The sequence below is a fragment of the Lethenteron reissneri genome, chromosome 32, assembly GCF_015708825.2.
Source record: "Lethenteron reissneri isolate LAM-NWPU_2019-01 chromosome 32, ASM1570882v1, whole genome shotgun sequence".
Lineage (NCBI taxonomy): Eukaryota > Metazoa > Chordata > Hyperoartia > Petromyzontiformes > Petromyzontidae > Lethenteron > Lethenteron reissneri.
Genome location: NC_083810.1, coordinates 4,506,043 through 4,522,744, shown reverse-complemented (window position 1 = coordinate 4,522,744; position 16,702 = coordinate 4,506,043). Strand labels below are relative to the sequence as shown.

Below are 16,702 nucleotides of genomic sequence, written 5' to 3'. Positions count from 1 at the left end.
ATTAGTGGAGGATTCGGGGCTAGGACAGAGTTAGCTAGGGGTGTATCCCGAGTTATACGGGTGAGGGGGCCGATACCCCCTCGAGTGTGTATATGCCCACTGTCGTATTGTGAAATAAATATACGTGTGCCTCAACCTCGGCGTCAAGCGTCTTCACCGGTACTTCACAATAAAAAAAATAAAAATCACGACGTTTCGATTGCAACACAAGCAATCATTATCAGGTGTGAATTTTTTTTTCTAGCTGTGATTTTCACTACTGATGATGATTGCTTGTGTTGCAATCGAAACGTCGTGATTTAATTTAGTTATTTTTATTTTTTTAATATTTATTCTTATTTTTTATTGTTATCTTTTATTTTTTGTTTTCACCTACGTGACTTTACCGAAAGAACCAAAGAGTATGTGTCGTAACCTGCCACTACCCGACACAGCCAACCAGTTAGGCTTGTCACGTTAACAAAACGTGCTAATTGGTTACTATTTCTGCCCACCAGTGCGTTGGAGAGTAAACCCACACCATTTACAATTTGAGTACGACGTTTCGCTGGTATTTACATCGACTATCATCGGGCGATTTACCAGAATTGTGGATGAACGAAAACCGATTCTTGCACTTGAGGTTGAGGTAGACGCTTGTGTGCGTGAGAATGTACGCTTGACAACTCAGCGGATACCTGTAATTCGATGCAAGTGAAATCAATAGGAGGGACTAACCAGGAGACAACAAATCCGACAACACAGATGAAGCAAACAATACGAGATTCTTGAATCGAATTGTGACCAAAATTGTGATATAAAAACAATTGGTTTTAATTGTGACTTAAAATTGTGAAATTGCGTGATTCTCGACGTGCTGACTAACTAGAAATCTTTGTGTGGCCAGAACATGACCCAAATGCGACAACTAATGAAATTCAGTGCAAATGACCATCTTTTGGCCCTTCCTGTTTCATTATTTTCCCTTAGAATGGCTTTTCATGACTCTCGAGGATAAATGAATAGTTAGAAAAAGAGCCTTGACATTTCAAGGTAATGTTCACCTCCCAGGAATGTGATTGTGTAGATAATTGAGTGAAATGCACAAAAAACGGTCCCACTGCATTCCTGAAATGTCAAGAGTGGCTGAAGGCTTTGCAATGTGTTCTAGATTAGCTTGGAACAATGCACACAGTTGTGAAGGCTTAGTTGGGGATCTCTGCATGCACAACATTTCCACTGATCTCGTTATTAAATGTGAACCAGGTGCCACAGTGGTTAGAGCACCCATCGCACCATCCTAACATTGCAATCTCAAATGCCGGTCAGAGGTCAACTCAGCCCGCCATCCCTCTGGGGCCGTTAAATGATTTCTGCTTTTTGGGAAGTCAAAAGTGGTTGTCCTGTAGAGAACCTGGCCCTTCCTATGGGAATGTGGAATTTACATCACCAGCTCAAAGCTGCCAATGGAAATAAACCCAATCCTTGCATGGAGACTCTTGACTTTTTGCAATTGTATTCCACAGAGTATATACATTCATATATAGACACATGTTAAAGTTTACAACATCCCTGTGAACTATAAGACCCATTTTTGAAAATAATCATCATCACATTAATCATCATCATCAGCAGCTATCGTTGTCCATCGCCTGCTGTATGAAGGCTTTCGTTCACCCTGATGCTATATCAACGCGAAAAATATGCAAAGCACGACATACAGCTGTGTTGTAATTGCCCATTGTTGTACTGCACTGTAATTCTATGCGCCCACTTGCATGCCTTCCGCCTTCCCTAACCCGCACTGACCAGTGTGGTGTAGTCTGCTCAAATGACCCTCACGGACCGCACGGCGTGGGGAGGCTGTCGTGCTGCAGTGGGTCGTCAAGAGGGCCGCCGCGCGTTTACGCGCCGACGATGCGTACGATGCACGGTCGGCATGCGGCGCTTGAATCCCCTGCTGCCTGATTGCGCGCTGCAGGTGGAGGAGGGTGGCAAGGCGGACCTTGCGAGCGCTCTGTGCGTTGGGGACGAGGTGGTCGTCATCAACGGCATTCGGCTGAGCGGTTTGCGGCAGGAGGCCATCTGCCTCGTCAAGGGGTCCCACAAGACCCTGCGGCTCTCCGTGCGCAGGTAACACGTGTCACACACACAGTAACACGTGTCACACACAGTAACACGTGTCACACACAGTAACACAGGACACACACACAGTAACACGTATCACACACAGTAACACGTGTCACACACAGTAACACGTGTCACACACAGTAACACATGACACACACACAGTAACACGTATCACACACAGTAACACGTGTCACACACAGTAACACGTGTCACACACACAGTATCACGTGACACACACACAGTAACACGTATCACACACACAGTAACACGTGTCACACACACAGTAACACGTGTCACACACACACAGTAACACGTTACACACACACAGTAACACGTGTCACACACACAGTAACACGTGTCACACACACAGTAACACGTGTCACACACACAGTAACACGTGACACACACACAGTAACACGTGTCACACACACAGTAACACGTGTCACACACACAGTAACACGTGTCACACACACAGTAACACGTGTCACACACAGTAACACGTGTCTCACACAGTAACACGTGTCACACACACAGTAACACGTGTCACACACAGTAACACGTGTCACACACACAGTAACACGTGTCTCACACAGTGACACGTGTCACACACACACAGTAACACATGTCACACACACACAGTAACACGTGACACACACACAGTAACACGTGTCACACACACAGTAACACGTGTCACACACACAGTAACACGTGTCACACACACAGTAACACGTGTCACACACACGGTAACACGTGTCACACACAAGTAACACGTGTCACACACAGTAACACGTGTCACACACACAGTAACACGTGTCACACACACAGTAACACGTGTCACACACAAGTAACACGTGTCACACACACACAGTAACACGTGTCACACACACAGTAACACGTGTCACACACACAGTAACACGTGCCGCACACAGGCCGCCTATACCGCACCTGGGTAACCTATTTTGTGCACCGGTAAGGTACACTATGCACAGGTAAGGGGTGCCATGCACAGGTAAGGCATGTGGTTATATGCATGAATGCGTATTGTTCAGTGTGTAGTCGACTGCATACTCGGTTTACGTTTCAAATTAATCTCTGCAAGAATTAAAACATTCTCAAGCGGATTGTTTCGTAGTTCACATGAACAGCTGTTAAACTTCCCGTGGAATTAAACAAAAAGAAGGTCTTCGTCTGAGAGGTATACGTACTAACAACTGTTAAAATAACTAACAAACGTAACATTAGTGAGCTACAGCTCTGTTTCTCTGAATCAGCCTTGCACCTGTGAGCGTGTTCTTTGTTCCCTTTGTGAGTGTTCTCATGCTTGTGGGCATGGGATGTCTTCCGTGAAGAACAAACAAAAAACGCCTTACACATTTGCTCGTGAAATAATAATGAAGATGGCAGGTTTGAGGAAAATGGGAAAAGGCAGTGCCAGGCCTGAAACAAAAATAAAAACGTTCTCTGGCAGATGCGTGTCTGGGGCAGTGCATGATATGATGGTTGTTAGGCCTGCACAGTCGCATAGCGCATCCTACTATGGGTTATATTCCTGAAATAAATAAAAAGGAACATTTCTTATCAATCCATTTTTCTGGAGGTGGTTGCAGTCACTTCGTGACATTGTGACCCGCACCCAGTCACAACACTTCTCTCTTTCCACGATCAATTCACCTTCTATGTTGGCTTGCTCAATATGACAGGTGGGCATAATCACACTTTGCTACAAACCATCCTCGAATTGACTTGTTACCATGTGCCATTACTTCCACTGGATAAATTTAGTTTTGTTTTCATACACACACACGTAAATTAAATTTGGGCCAGAGACGTATACAAATTGGCAGTACAAAGTGTGAGAATGGAGTATAATTGTGGAAAGTGAACAGTATTTGTCTTCTGGAGAGATTGGATCGTGCGAGAGGAAAGTGGAATTTCCACAAATAGCTCGAGGCCAGCAATGGAGGGAGGCACCACGTTTATTACTTTGATTCAGCATATCACAACCTCAGCGAACCTCAATACTACTTCTCGAAGGTCCCGCTTGGGACAGGCTGTGTGCACGTGGTCTGGGAGGAGACCAGTGTAGCGGTGAGCGCGCTGCGCTACAAACCCGGCGGCCCGGGTTCGATTCCCGCTCTGGGTTAACACCGGTGACGATAATCTCGACCGGTCCTGGGCCTCTCCTAGGTGGACTCAGTCTCGGTGCGGCGTGTAACCATCTCCACTGGGGAGACAAAGGCGGTCGACCATAGTGCTGGCCACCCCCCCCACCCCCACTTGTGTACCTTTCCGGCCTTCATATGCGTTTGCTAACAGCACTTGCCTCAAAGTCTGTTAAGGCTATACAGGGGATCTTTGTCCGACCTTTTGGCAACCTGAGTACCTTAAAAACACTTGAAATCCATGCAGACAGATCAGAAGCGTACTCTATGCACAGTCCTCTATGGGATTATTGTGGTTGGTTTGCACTGCATTAGCGATGGTGCAATGAGTGATTAGTGCACCACACTATGAATCTGGTAAGCGGAGTTCCATTCCCAACCATGGGTAACATGAGTGACGTGCGATATCGGAGCCGATTATGGGTCTCTTCTTCACCAATTTACCCTGACCAGAATGGTGAAGTATGGTCAAACAACCACCATGAGTGACAGTTGGCTTGGGGAGGCTTCGTGATGTGGCCGAGGGCTGTGCACAGATTATGCATTGACTATTTTACTACTCTGCGTTAAGAAAAAAAATATTGGTTTAAATGGTCAACTTAGATTGTAAATGACATTTTATTCTATTAAGATAACAGAGGGAAAATTACAGTTAACAGGTACAGACCCCATTTGTTATACATTAGTTGGCAGGATTACATTTTATTTTGGGGTGCGACGGTGGTGAGATGTTAACTACCTCGCCTGGTATACAGGAGATCGTGGGTTTGATCCCCGACCCTGTATATTTGGAGTTTGCACGTTCTACCCGTATTTGCTTGGATTTTTCTCTGGGTCCTCCGGTTTTCCCCTCCACATTTAGAATAGACATACATTGAGAGTATTTGGCTGCTATACATTTCCACACGATAAGCGACTTAGTTGGGGCTATCACTTGTGGGCAGGTAAAATAAAATATGAATTTTTTGTATTAGATTTTTTTTTATTATATCCTTGCGTTTTTCAAGCCAGGCAAAGAGGAAATCTGGCCACATTTCAAGCATTTTCTGCACGGAACCCACCCTAGGGATGGAACATTTCTAGGAAAAGACCACTGTTTTTTTTACAAGAAAAAATGTACCCCATTTTTCCCCCTCTCCTCCCTGTCAAATTTTGATGATTTATTTTTAGAAAACAAATTCCACACCTTATTTTGATTTTGAAACCCTGTGGATGAAAATGACAAAGTGTGCATTTTTTGGTTTGTCGTCCAACGATGTCGCGACGACGTTCATTGGGTACAGGGGGAGGCTGAAGGACAGTGTAGACAACTCGGAGTTGCTGTGTCAAGCGTGGTGGTCACCATTAACATTTAACAACATGATTATTATTCTAACAATATGACCCCTGTCATAAGAACGTGGGATTTGCACCACTGGTTCAAAACCGCAAATGGGGAGGAGGGGGCGGGGTGATCACATCCACCGCAGTCTTTGTCTGTGACTTGCTAAAGATGAACACTTTTACACCATTGGTACCTCATTTGCCAGTAAAAAATATGATAATTGTTTTTTTACCCTTTTATCTGGCAACATAAATAATCTGGCAAAAAAGGTGTCAGTTTTGTTGCCAGATAAAAGGGTAAAAAACCAATTATCATGAACACTTTAGTTTTTTATCTGAATAAGGAGGACACACGCACGCACACTCGGGGGGCATGGGCGTGGCACCCGTAAGCCAGGCACCTTGCCTTCCACTGCCCCCTCTCCAATGCTGGCGCAAAGGGGGGGGGGGCAGTGCAGCAGAGAGCATCGCGGGGGCCCCATTAAAAAACACAGTGGCTATTGTAACGTGAAGTGCGACGGAAAATCCATTAGTGTGCGCGTGTGCCTCCCTCCACGCCCCCCCCCCAAGCCACACTTGACCAATGGCTTCTTCCCTTTTATGAACAGCGCTTTTGTCAGCCGTTCGTATCGTGCGCCGAGGTAGCCCCAGATGTGTTTGCTCTTTGCGATTCTGCCGGATCTTAGTGGGCATAATGCCCGTGGCACAGGACGACCGAAGTTAAAGGCTCTGCAGGTTCGCGTTTACATTTTCAATTTAAAATGGCAAGCACGTTAAACGGTGACGGTGGTCATTCGCTGATCTCCCAACGCGAAATTGGGCACGGGCTAAGCCTTTTGATTTCACTTGGTGAGTGCCGGCTTGTGTGGTTGTGGGAAATGCAGATGCATACGCACACGTTAGCTTGCGAAACTAACTCAAATTGTGTTGTCATATATTTATTTTCCATTGACTGCACCTGGGGTCTTCAAATTATCCAAGACTACGGAGTCCCTCCACGCGCAGTGAGCATCCGTTTTGAAGCATAATAATTCTACATACTATAGCGACAGCGTTCACATTTTAACCACATTTTAATAGTATTAATCACCTGTACAGTATTGCCATAAGCATGAAGGAAGGTGTAGATACTCCCACCTCTTCCAAGATGTCTGACCAGTATGGAAGAGTAGGCCAAGTATCAGCTAACAGGATACATAGCATTTTCAACAGATTTAAATGCATACGATGTGCCTATAGCAAACCACTGATTATGCTGTATTCGTATTGAACTCAGTAATTAGTCTACGTCACTAATTACGAGCCAATTCTTGGCTTTATCTTGATCATCGGTGACCTACACCGGCCGCCGCTCTGGGATGGGAGGGCTATTGGTCGGCGAGCGTTTGAAGGACGTTGATTTTCGAAAACTCGGCCAAATATTCGGCGCAAACATTGTCGCGAGAGCGGTTCTCGCGGCTATAATGGGAAACGTTTGTTGAGCGAATGGCTCCGACAGACTTGGATTTGCCATAGTTTAGCCTTATCAGCTGGGAACACACTTGGCCAGGCAGCATTTCATCATTGGCCGGCTTTACAAAACTGTGCTGTGTTTTCTCTGTACATATTATTCTATTCCGGCTGGCCTGGCCGTCTACCTCCGGGCCACAGCAGATTTATTAGTTTGTGGGGTGGCCAAAGAAAAGCAATACCGTGGCATTGAAATATCACTCTCCTTTCGAGTCATTCAATGTTGGAGAATGTGCTTCGGCATTGGAGAGTGCACTCAATACTTGGGAGCTTTGTCTGTTGGTGAGCTGCATGTGCAATGCTGTGAGATCTCGTAGAGGGAAGGAAGCAACGGTGATGTGCATTGGCATCAGCTATATTTACCACGATGACCAGCCCGACAACGCGTCCACTCGTGCCCACGCACAAGCTGATGACATCGCTCCATCTCCCAAGGTTGACGTAACTCAAGCGTGTGTTACCTCCTTTGGCTGCCACTTCATGGTGCAGTTTGTAAACGTCGCCATTCGATGACACAAAGGGGGCCGGGCGTGGTGCTGGCCACCCACCCCCTCGTGTGCTGTGCCGGCCTTCATAGAGGTTCGCGAGCAGCACCTGCCCCAACAGTCTGTTCATAGGACATTCGGACATTCGATTATTACTGTTGGCTATGTACGGCTGGAAGGAAGTTCAACATACATACATACGTAGTGCCGACCCCTGGATATCATCCCCTGTAGCAAAAGTCCACTGTTATTAACAGTCAATATAATATTTATCGTTTGCATTTTTGTTCTCTAATCCATGTGTTCATGTTTCTGTTTCTCGATGTCATTCCAAACCAATACTTCTCCAAGCGTTTTGTACACTTTAAATTTTTTGTTCCATTTTCTTTGCCGCAGTCTTCATATTTCTGATCCAGATGTCATAGTAGCACACACACACGCACAGCCATTCACGTAGCCTTATAAGCGGGCGGTAGAGGAGGAGGCAGCACTGTGATGACCTGAGTTCGATTCCTGGCCACAGCTAAAGACAGTCAGTGGCGAGTGATCAGAATCAGAATCTTTATTTATTCTGGAGGAATCCCATGAGCTATGAAGCTCTTTTTCACAGATGTCAGGGCGGGGCGGGTCAGAACGTTGCAACAACAAACAGTACGCAACATCGATAGTGCAAATGATACGAAAGGTAAGCAAATCACTAAACATAAATGAACTAAAACTCAAATATTTCATTTTACCAGGTAAAGCCCACTGAGCTATTGGTTATTTTTCAAAAGCGACCTGGCCACAAATGACAGCTCAACGAAGCGGCACATCACGTGGAAATGTATCGCAGACAAATAATAATCTAAATATCCTGAACCCCCTTCACTCGCCCGCATCGACCAGTGTGATGAGGAATGGTCGACAACCCTCATGGAGTGGATTGCAAAACAAATCCGTAAACTATATACAGTAAAACCTTGGATTGCGAGCATAATTCGTTCCGAAAACGTGTTTATAATCCAAAGCACTCGTATATCAGTTGCGATCACGTGACGCTTGGCAGACATAGCGTATACACGTACTACTCGTATTGCAAGACCTCGCTCGTTTATCAAATTAATATTTATTTAAAAAAATTCCTCGTCTTGCAAGACACTCGCAGACCAAGTTACTCGCAATCCAAGGTTTTACTGTATCGTTATTATTACCAAAGGAGTAAGGTAGCCTTTCACTGTCTGCGCTTTGACAAGCGATCTCGGCATGGCTGTTATTCAGGCATGCTGTCTTCGGCTCATTTCATCAGTCGCTGATAGACTATTGCTCTAAATTTACAGCCTTTACTTAATCCACTGCTGGTGATCTATGCGCATGTATTTTTGTGGGGAGAGAAGGTGTCAGAGTGGTTCGAGCAAAATACGTCCGATTGCTGGCCTCGGCACACACATGAGTGGTGGCCCTGCTGAGTCTGCCCTGGGGAGACTTGGCCTGATACAAACATCTGGCTAGAGTTGGTGGATCATCACATGATAGGCGTTCGTGTGGATTAGTTGAAACGGTGCTGGTTTTTTGTCGGGATTATGTTAATTTGTTTAACACTTTTATCACTCTCTCCATCTTCATTAATTATTACCATCTTCCCCATCATCTTCATTCCCATTCGAACTATGGTCATCATTGTCATTATCCATCATGAAAATCATCATCTTCCACAGCATCCACATCATCCATCATCATCGACATTGTTTTTCAGTGCCGCTAAGCGTTAGCGGGGCTAAGCAAAGGTCATGTGCACATTAACGCGTGCGCGTGTGTGTGCGCGTGTGTACGTGCGTGTGTGTGCGTGCGTGTGTGTGTGCGTGTGTGTGCGTGCGTGTGTGTGCGTGCGCTGATGTGACCCAGAAAGTCAAAACTGGTTCAGTCGTCTGCTTAAATCATAATAATGATGCTGCAATTAAATATAGATTCAATTGATGATTTTATTTGAATGTGCAGAGCTGGACTTTTATTTTACTCATTAATATACGCTTTATAACTTCCACCGCAGTTTCATATCACGGCACTCGTGCCGGTGTCAGATGCCAAACGCCCTTTGTGAATTCTCAAAATCTACACGTGGCACTTAGATCAAAGTAACGTGTATGGGCCAGGTTCTGTTATCCATTCAAAATGGCAAAATCCGTCAAGACAGGTTGGAATCAAAGCGGATTTTCCCCCCTTGAGTCGACCCGCATGCTTTTTTAACCCTTGATATTTAACCCCTAAAATTCCCTAAAGCTCACACGCCAAGATTCCTGGTATGGTTTTGCTCCTAGCCCCTATTAGCCACTGACTCGCTTGAGTAAAGCTAGCCAGGGAGTCGTGGGGGTGGCTTTGCAAGAGGTATCTATTCTTTTTAAAGGAGAAACGCCGTTATAGGTTAAATAATGGAAATTAAACATTTAATTGTCCAGACTTGTCCCCATTATTGGAATGTGGAATTTCCACCCCTGGCTCAAATTGAAGCACACCGAACATGCATTTGAGCATGAGGACAAGACACTTGTTAAATCATTGGTCATGATGGAAATAATGTTAGAGTTAGTGGAAGAGGCATGGCGAGACATTGCATATTTAGTGGGGACTGCAAAAAAAATGAAGAGTCAACGTTTTCACTTAAGTGGGGCTGAGAGGTAACTGATGCTGCCAGAGGGTATTGAGTATCTGTGGCTTAGTCCAAGAGATAAGCTGGTGCTGACTTGTGCCCTTTCATTCCATTAAACTGGTTTCTCTCGCTCTCTTCTTCTGTCCTTTGCCATTGTGTTGTCGTAGAGCATCAGATCTTGGCGCGCAGTGCATTGAAGTTCCACAGCTGAGTGGCGCAGTTCAGTTGAAGTGGAGTGCGGCAAGACTTTGTTTTACAGCTCACGAGCGCATGGCCTACAATTGTGAAGTTGCAGATTTAGTTCACATTTGGGGGCGGGGGGAGGGATTGACTCAACCCCAAGCCTCTCTCCTGTTTGGGTTCGCAGTGATTTCCCTATGCAAGTGCTGGCACCTGCAATGTGGAATTTCCACCGATGGCTTAGGAACCACAGACTGATACGAGTGCTGCCCTCTTGTTTGTTTGATTAGGGGCACTCTCGTCGGCATCTGAATGTTTAAACTATTGACGAGAGGCATGGAGAGGAGAGTGCGTGAAGGCGTTGAGGGATACCGACACCTTGTCCTGCAGAGCAGCCTTGTGGTCCGGAACACAATACAAAAATTCAGCAAACTGTGTTCAATTTAACTTCCAAATTTGGTTTCAAAGTTACTATCATGAGCATTTTTGTAATTAGGTAACAGTGATTGATTTAAAACGAGGTTTTTAAGTGGTAAATGTGCTGGGGTTGTCAGATGATCGGTAATCTGACACACCGTCATTTTGAGGCCCTAATATGTGGTTGTCTCGGCTGCCTTTCCACTCTGCCAAGTCCTGCCGGTGATTTACACAAAGCCGCTTTCAAACAGTGACTTGAGGAAATTAATTTGGTCCAACAACCCACTTATTAACGTCCATTCTGCTAAATTAAAAATACCATTTAACCGTTTCCTTTTTTTTATGTACATGTCATACGCACATCTCAATGACACCGAGTGTAGCTCCTGTAGTAAAGGACAAACTGATGTGGCTTGGTGGCTCGGTGTTTCGTACTGAGCCGGTACCGTGGAGATCCCAGATGCAAGGCTGAGTTTCAGCCACCTGTGATTAAATGAGTTCTCAAGTGTAGTGAGTTTATGGTCCTCAGCCTTGTCACCAATGGCTGCACAAAAGTCGGCACGTTAAATTTGGGATCTTACTTAATTTGGCTAAATATCTGCTCTGAGAATTTAATTTTTTTAAATCAATTTGACTGCCATGCGATGAACATTTCTTCGTAGCTGGCAGTGTGGAAAAGTGCATTCTCTGGTCTGTGGTTAAACAGACATTTGGTAAAAAAAATTAACCTCCGAAGTAGTTTTCTGATATCTTCTTCTGCAGGCCACTATCTAGCACACACCGTATGCACTGGCCGACGAGAATTTCCAAATTGACACTTCATTTCGTAACATTACACTTACTGTACACTATGAGATCTCTTTTACCAGTGTCAATACTCTGATATTGCACTGTGTTTGAGTTGTACGCCTTCTGGTGTAATCTGGTCCAACACCAATGGGGACTAGGCTCTAAAGAAAGCTGTCTCGGGTGTGGACCAATCAACTTCAAGGACAGTGCATATTATTATCATTATCAGAGTTGCTTCTTTTTGTTTGCATTTTTGACTACTTGTGTTGTGGTTATTGCAAACATGATGCCTTGTATAAAGGTGTCAGTTTTGTACCAGTTTAAAAGGGTAAAAACCTACTACATACTGTACAATTGGAGTAATGAAATACATTTGAGAGTAAGAAATGAAAACTAAATCTAAGTGTGACGACTTATCACTATGTCTGGTCCTGAGCCAGTGGTGGCAATTCCACATTGATATGGGGTGAGGCCAGACCATGCAATGAGTGTACACTACAAAGGATGGTCTTTGAACCTTAATTGCTATAGCTCAGTGTCTTGACAAGCTTGTGGGAATACAGTCCAGACACTGACACGCAAGTACACAATTGTGAACCCATGTCAAGTCAGAGCATCTCCCTGGGGTGGTACTCTTTCATCTCTGTTGATGGCACCAAGCCACTGATGAAGTTTATATCCCACAGGACAGCCACTGTTGGCCTTCTATGCAGCGATGCAGTGTCCTTCATTTATCACCGCAGACGTGCCGTTGCGCTGGGTTGTCCCCCGAACAAGGATTTGAACTCGCAATCCTCTGACTTTGAGACGAATGCTCTAACCACAGCGCCATCTGGCCAACCGTTAAACAACAACACCAACAGCGTTGGACTCTGGTGACATTTCCAGTGCGTTGATGGGGCAAAACTGCTCGTCGTACCGGAACATCCATTCTGTATGATGACAATTGCTGGGATGATTTACTTAACAACACTGTAGCAATTGGGCATGGTAGGGTTCTTCGGGGCCTGTGACACGTGTGCAACCAGGCTCACCATGTTATGTCTGAGCCAGCATGATAGCGAACTTTTATAAATGTGTCTGTCATTCACATAAACCGCTTGCTGTTTGATGATCGGCATGCAGTAATGCGTTGCAGGCTTCTTCCCTGCTATGTGCAGGAAGACACATGGACGCAATTGTTGCAAATACACTGCTCGACTCTGCTTTCCATCACTTGTACTTTAGCCTGTAAATTAGTATCTGTTCATCATATAGGGTCTGGCCAAGTGGTGCCATTGGCAGTATACTTGACTTATTGTCAGACGAATGCGAGTTCAAAGCCCATTTTGGAGTTTAACGAATCTGTCATTCTTCCCATGGCAATAAATTGAGTGCCACTCTGTGGGAAGTCGACATTGCTTATTTTCCTTGCGCATAGACTGGCTCCTGCCATGGCAATGCCACATTTCCGCCACTTTAACTCGAGGCCATCTACGAAGATGAGTGCCTACTCATTTCTCCTTTGAGCCGGGAGATACTTTGACTCTGTGACATCACGTGCCATGCATTCGTTGAGCATGAAACATTTCCCCAACTTGGCTCAACGCAACTTATTCACGCATCGATTCTTTGTGCCGTTTCAAGCGGCGACGACTCTAATTTATCGCTCGCCCAGCCTAACATTGTCACGCGCATCACAGGCACATTGTTTGAAGTTGACAAATAAATTAGTTCTCTTGCGTTTACGCCTTTGCTTGCGCTTTTTTCCCCCCGCAGTGTTTTGTGCTCGTAATGAGCCTTTCTAAGTTGTAAAGCATCGGCGGTGCATGTTTTGGCTGCCTTTTCTAAAAAGGCCCCTTCTCTCTCTCTCTCTCTCCACCCTCCTGCCTTAGCTTGGCTCTCGGATCACGGGAGCTCGGGGAGCTCTGGGTTGAAAAGTTCAGTGCTGTGCCTTGGTATGCGCTGCATTATCTGCCCGTGACCTCAGTTCCTCCCTGTGTGGCAGGCCGCCTCCGAATGGCACCCATGATTTTACAGAAAAAAGAAAATTCCCAACAAAAACATTATTTTCAATAAAAAGGGCAACCCCGGTTTTTATTATTATTATAAACGTCCATCTAATTTACAACGAAGAGATTCACCTCTGTTTTATGTAACCGTAAAAAAAGCACACATGTGGTGGGGAATTAAAAATGGAGTTTAAATGTAATTGTTGTATTATAAGGAGCGCTTTAGGTTTTTTCTGCTACCTCAGAAACAAAAATATCTATTTCAGCAGTCATTAATGTGCTGTCCGGCATGACCACCCCAGACACATTCAGGCAAACGCAGACTCCGCTCTGGGCCACTTTCGTGGGGCGCTTTTTTTTTGTCGCAGGCGACCCAGAATCCGTTGACCTCGAGAAAACAAATAATAATGGCTATGACCCAGGGAGAAAGACGATGTCGCGAGCCGCTTGTTTTGCACAAGAAAAATGGCTCCTTCACAGCGGCTGACTTTCTCCCGGTTCGGTTCGGTGCAGTGCGTAAAGAGGTAAGGGGGCGGCCGCATTGAGATTTTTTTTCTTTGCCCCGTGTTTTCACAGCATGTTTGACTTCCCGAGGCCGGGACAAACATCCCGAACAGACGGGAATGCGGTGGCCAGTCTAAACAAGCCCTCGCCCGCTCGCTTGGTCGCATGGAGGGGAGCGCGTCTGTTGTACAAACACTTAAAAGTGGACCGCTACGTTTTACATTGTTGAGTATAATTAATACAGTGCTTCCGCTTTTAAATACACCTCTCGGAAAAGAGTTGAGAATTATTGTTTTCGAGGTGTTCTTTATGTGGCTGTCAGTGCTCTTTCCGCAAGGAACTCGCTCAAGATTGCAAACTCTTTGTAGAAAATAAACTTCGTGCGTCCACTTTGCAGATATAATAAGAAAACACGAAGCTAATGTTATTTGTGTTGGCTGCCTGACATCTGCGCATTTGTTAACTTGTGTCGGCCTTTGACTCTATCAGAGCTGCCATGTCCAGATGTACACTTGGTACTTTCACAACAAACTGGCCTGCACCTTTCCTGGAAACAAAAACGATTTAATTCAAAACACTTTTCCTGTGCTCGTTGGTTTCAGACAGCTGTACATTCACATTTTTTTCCACGTGGAGGAAACCTTATTGTCTTGTTTCAGTCGGTCGGTAAACAAGAAAAGCGCCAGACTGTGGGTTATGTGACATGTAGACGAGACTTGTATAATAAATGGCGGTACGTAATTATCCAACAGGGTGGTACTGTGGTCAGACTGACTCACATTTGAAAGGTAAGTTCAAATCCCGGTCAACTCAGCTCATCAACCCTCAAAATCTCCAAAGGCGTTCTGTTGGTTAAACTGCTCTCCTCATGGAAATGTGGAATTTCCATAACCGGCTTTGGCACTGTCAAGGGAGATGACCACGACAGTGTTTTTTTTGCTCACTTGAGAAGCGAGACACTTTTGTGGCCTTCCAAGTGACCGGATCACACAGACAGGAGGCGCTTGTTGTACACACGTCGCCACACTGTTTACTTTAGCGTTTGCTGTCATTTCTCCGTGTTCGCACCCCCCGCCGCCCAGGCTGCCGACGGCGAGAGCTGCCCCCTGTGACAGCGTTCGTCCTCGCAGAGGCGCGCCCCTCCCCGTCTGTCTGGCTCTGAAGGGGGCCTCAGTCCGAGACCCCAAAGCAACAAACCTTGACCTGTAAAGCCGTCTCGAGGGTCGTGTCCCGGCAGACCTCGTGCCCGCGCTGCTGCTGTGACGACAGGGCTCTCCCGTCTTATTAACGGCTCGCGAGGGCTGGCCGGGTCTCCGCTTTCAAATGGAAGGTGTCTGCTGGAGGGTCTGAAATCCCTCGCTGCGTGATCTGCGGCTTTCAAATTGCTGTCAAATGTAAATTTGCCACGTTGGTGCCAAGTGTATTGAGCGATTAAATGTATCCTCGCGTGGCTAGGCAGTGCGGTGGTTCGCAATTTTGTGGTTGTGAGCTCAAAGCTCCGTCGGGGATCGACTCGGCTCATCATCCGACTGAGGTTGAGAAAATGAGTACCGTTTTGTAGGAAGCAAAACAGTGGTCAGCTTTGCTGCGGCTGAGTCCACCATGGGAATATGGATACAAAAAAAAATCATTGGCTCCTGCCTGCCGACAGAGATGATCGCTGCCCAACAGTCATTTGATAATATATAGACTCTTTGACTTTAATTATAGGCTCCTACACGACCCAAAGGTCAGTTTTGACTTAAAGAGAATTGATTAACTGATGATTGAACGTGTACTGCTTGGTTTAAAATTACATACCGGGTGCAAGCGACGGAGGATATCCATCATCTTTATAAACTTATGCGAGCGCACGTTTAAGCTGGCAAATATTGATGAGCGACAGTAAAATGAAAGAGACTCGCACCTGAACCGTATTTTCTTTCGGTGCGATTAAACCGGTTGACAAAACTCCTCTGCGCGAAGCCTCAAACGTTCCCGTCGAAGTCTCAAAACCTCTCGTGTGGTCGTGATGTATAGTGGCTTATACCTCGAGGATTACTTTGAAATTGCCTTTTGCGTTAAAAGAACAAACCTCAGCAGGCACCGTGAAAAGGAAACGGACTTAGTTGTCTGCAATTGCAACCTCAAGTGTATGCAAGTGTTCCTGTGCATTGTAGCTGGCAATCACACATGTCAGATGCCTCACCTTTTCCTCCCAAGGGACTAAGTGGGATTATTTTGCAAATCATGCACAGATTTATTATTCCACACGTGCGCGAAATTCCAATGGAATATATGTACATTCCCGCAACGAAAGTACGGTAATGCTCCGCTAAAATGTACTTCGTAGTTGGAGGCCTCATTCCAAAAGAATCCTACAGCCAATCGGTAGCCTGGGGAGCGCCTAGAACGTCCGCACGCTCCCTCCACCGACGGACCGAGTCGACCAATCGGGCTCCATCCGTCTCGCGCACGAACACCCGCACACACACGCGCGGCAAACACAAAGGCAAATATACCACGTATAGCTGTGACAGACCGTCAGGGCAAGTGCTGTTAACGAGCACCTACGAAGGCACGGTACACGAGGGGGCGGGTTGTCAACACCACGCCCGCCCGCCTTTG

The 16,702-nt window shown here is 45.8% G+C and overlaps 1 protein-coding gene across 1 annotated transcript in view; it reads left to right on the top strand.

Annotated features, from left to right (window-relative positions):
* Positions 1-1,743: 1,743 nt before the first annotated feature.
* The window catches only part of LOC133349908 (protein Shroom3-like), a 150,056-nt gene continuing 135,097 nt past the window's right edge, over positions 1,744-16,702 (top strand). Inside the window, 2 exon segments of the mRNA XM_061563770.1 lie at positions 1,744-1,887; positions 1,889-2,112. Coding sequence (XP_061419754.1) covers positions 1,744-1,887; positions 1,889-2,112 — 368 coding nt within the window.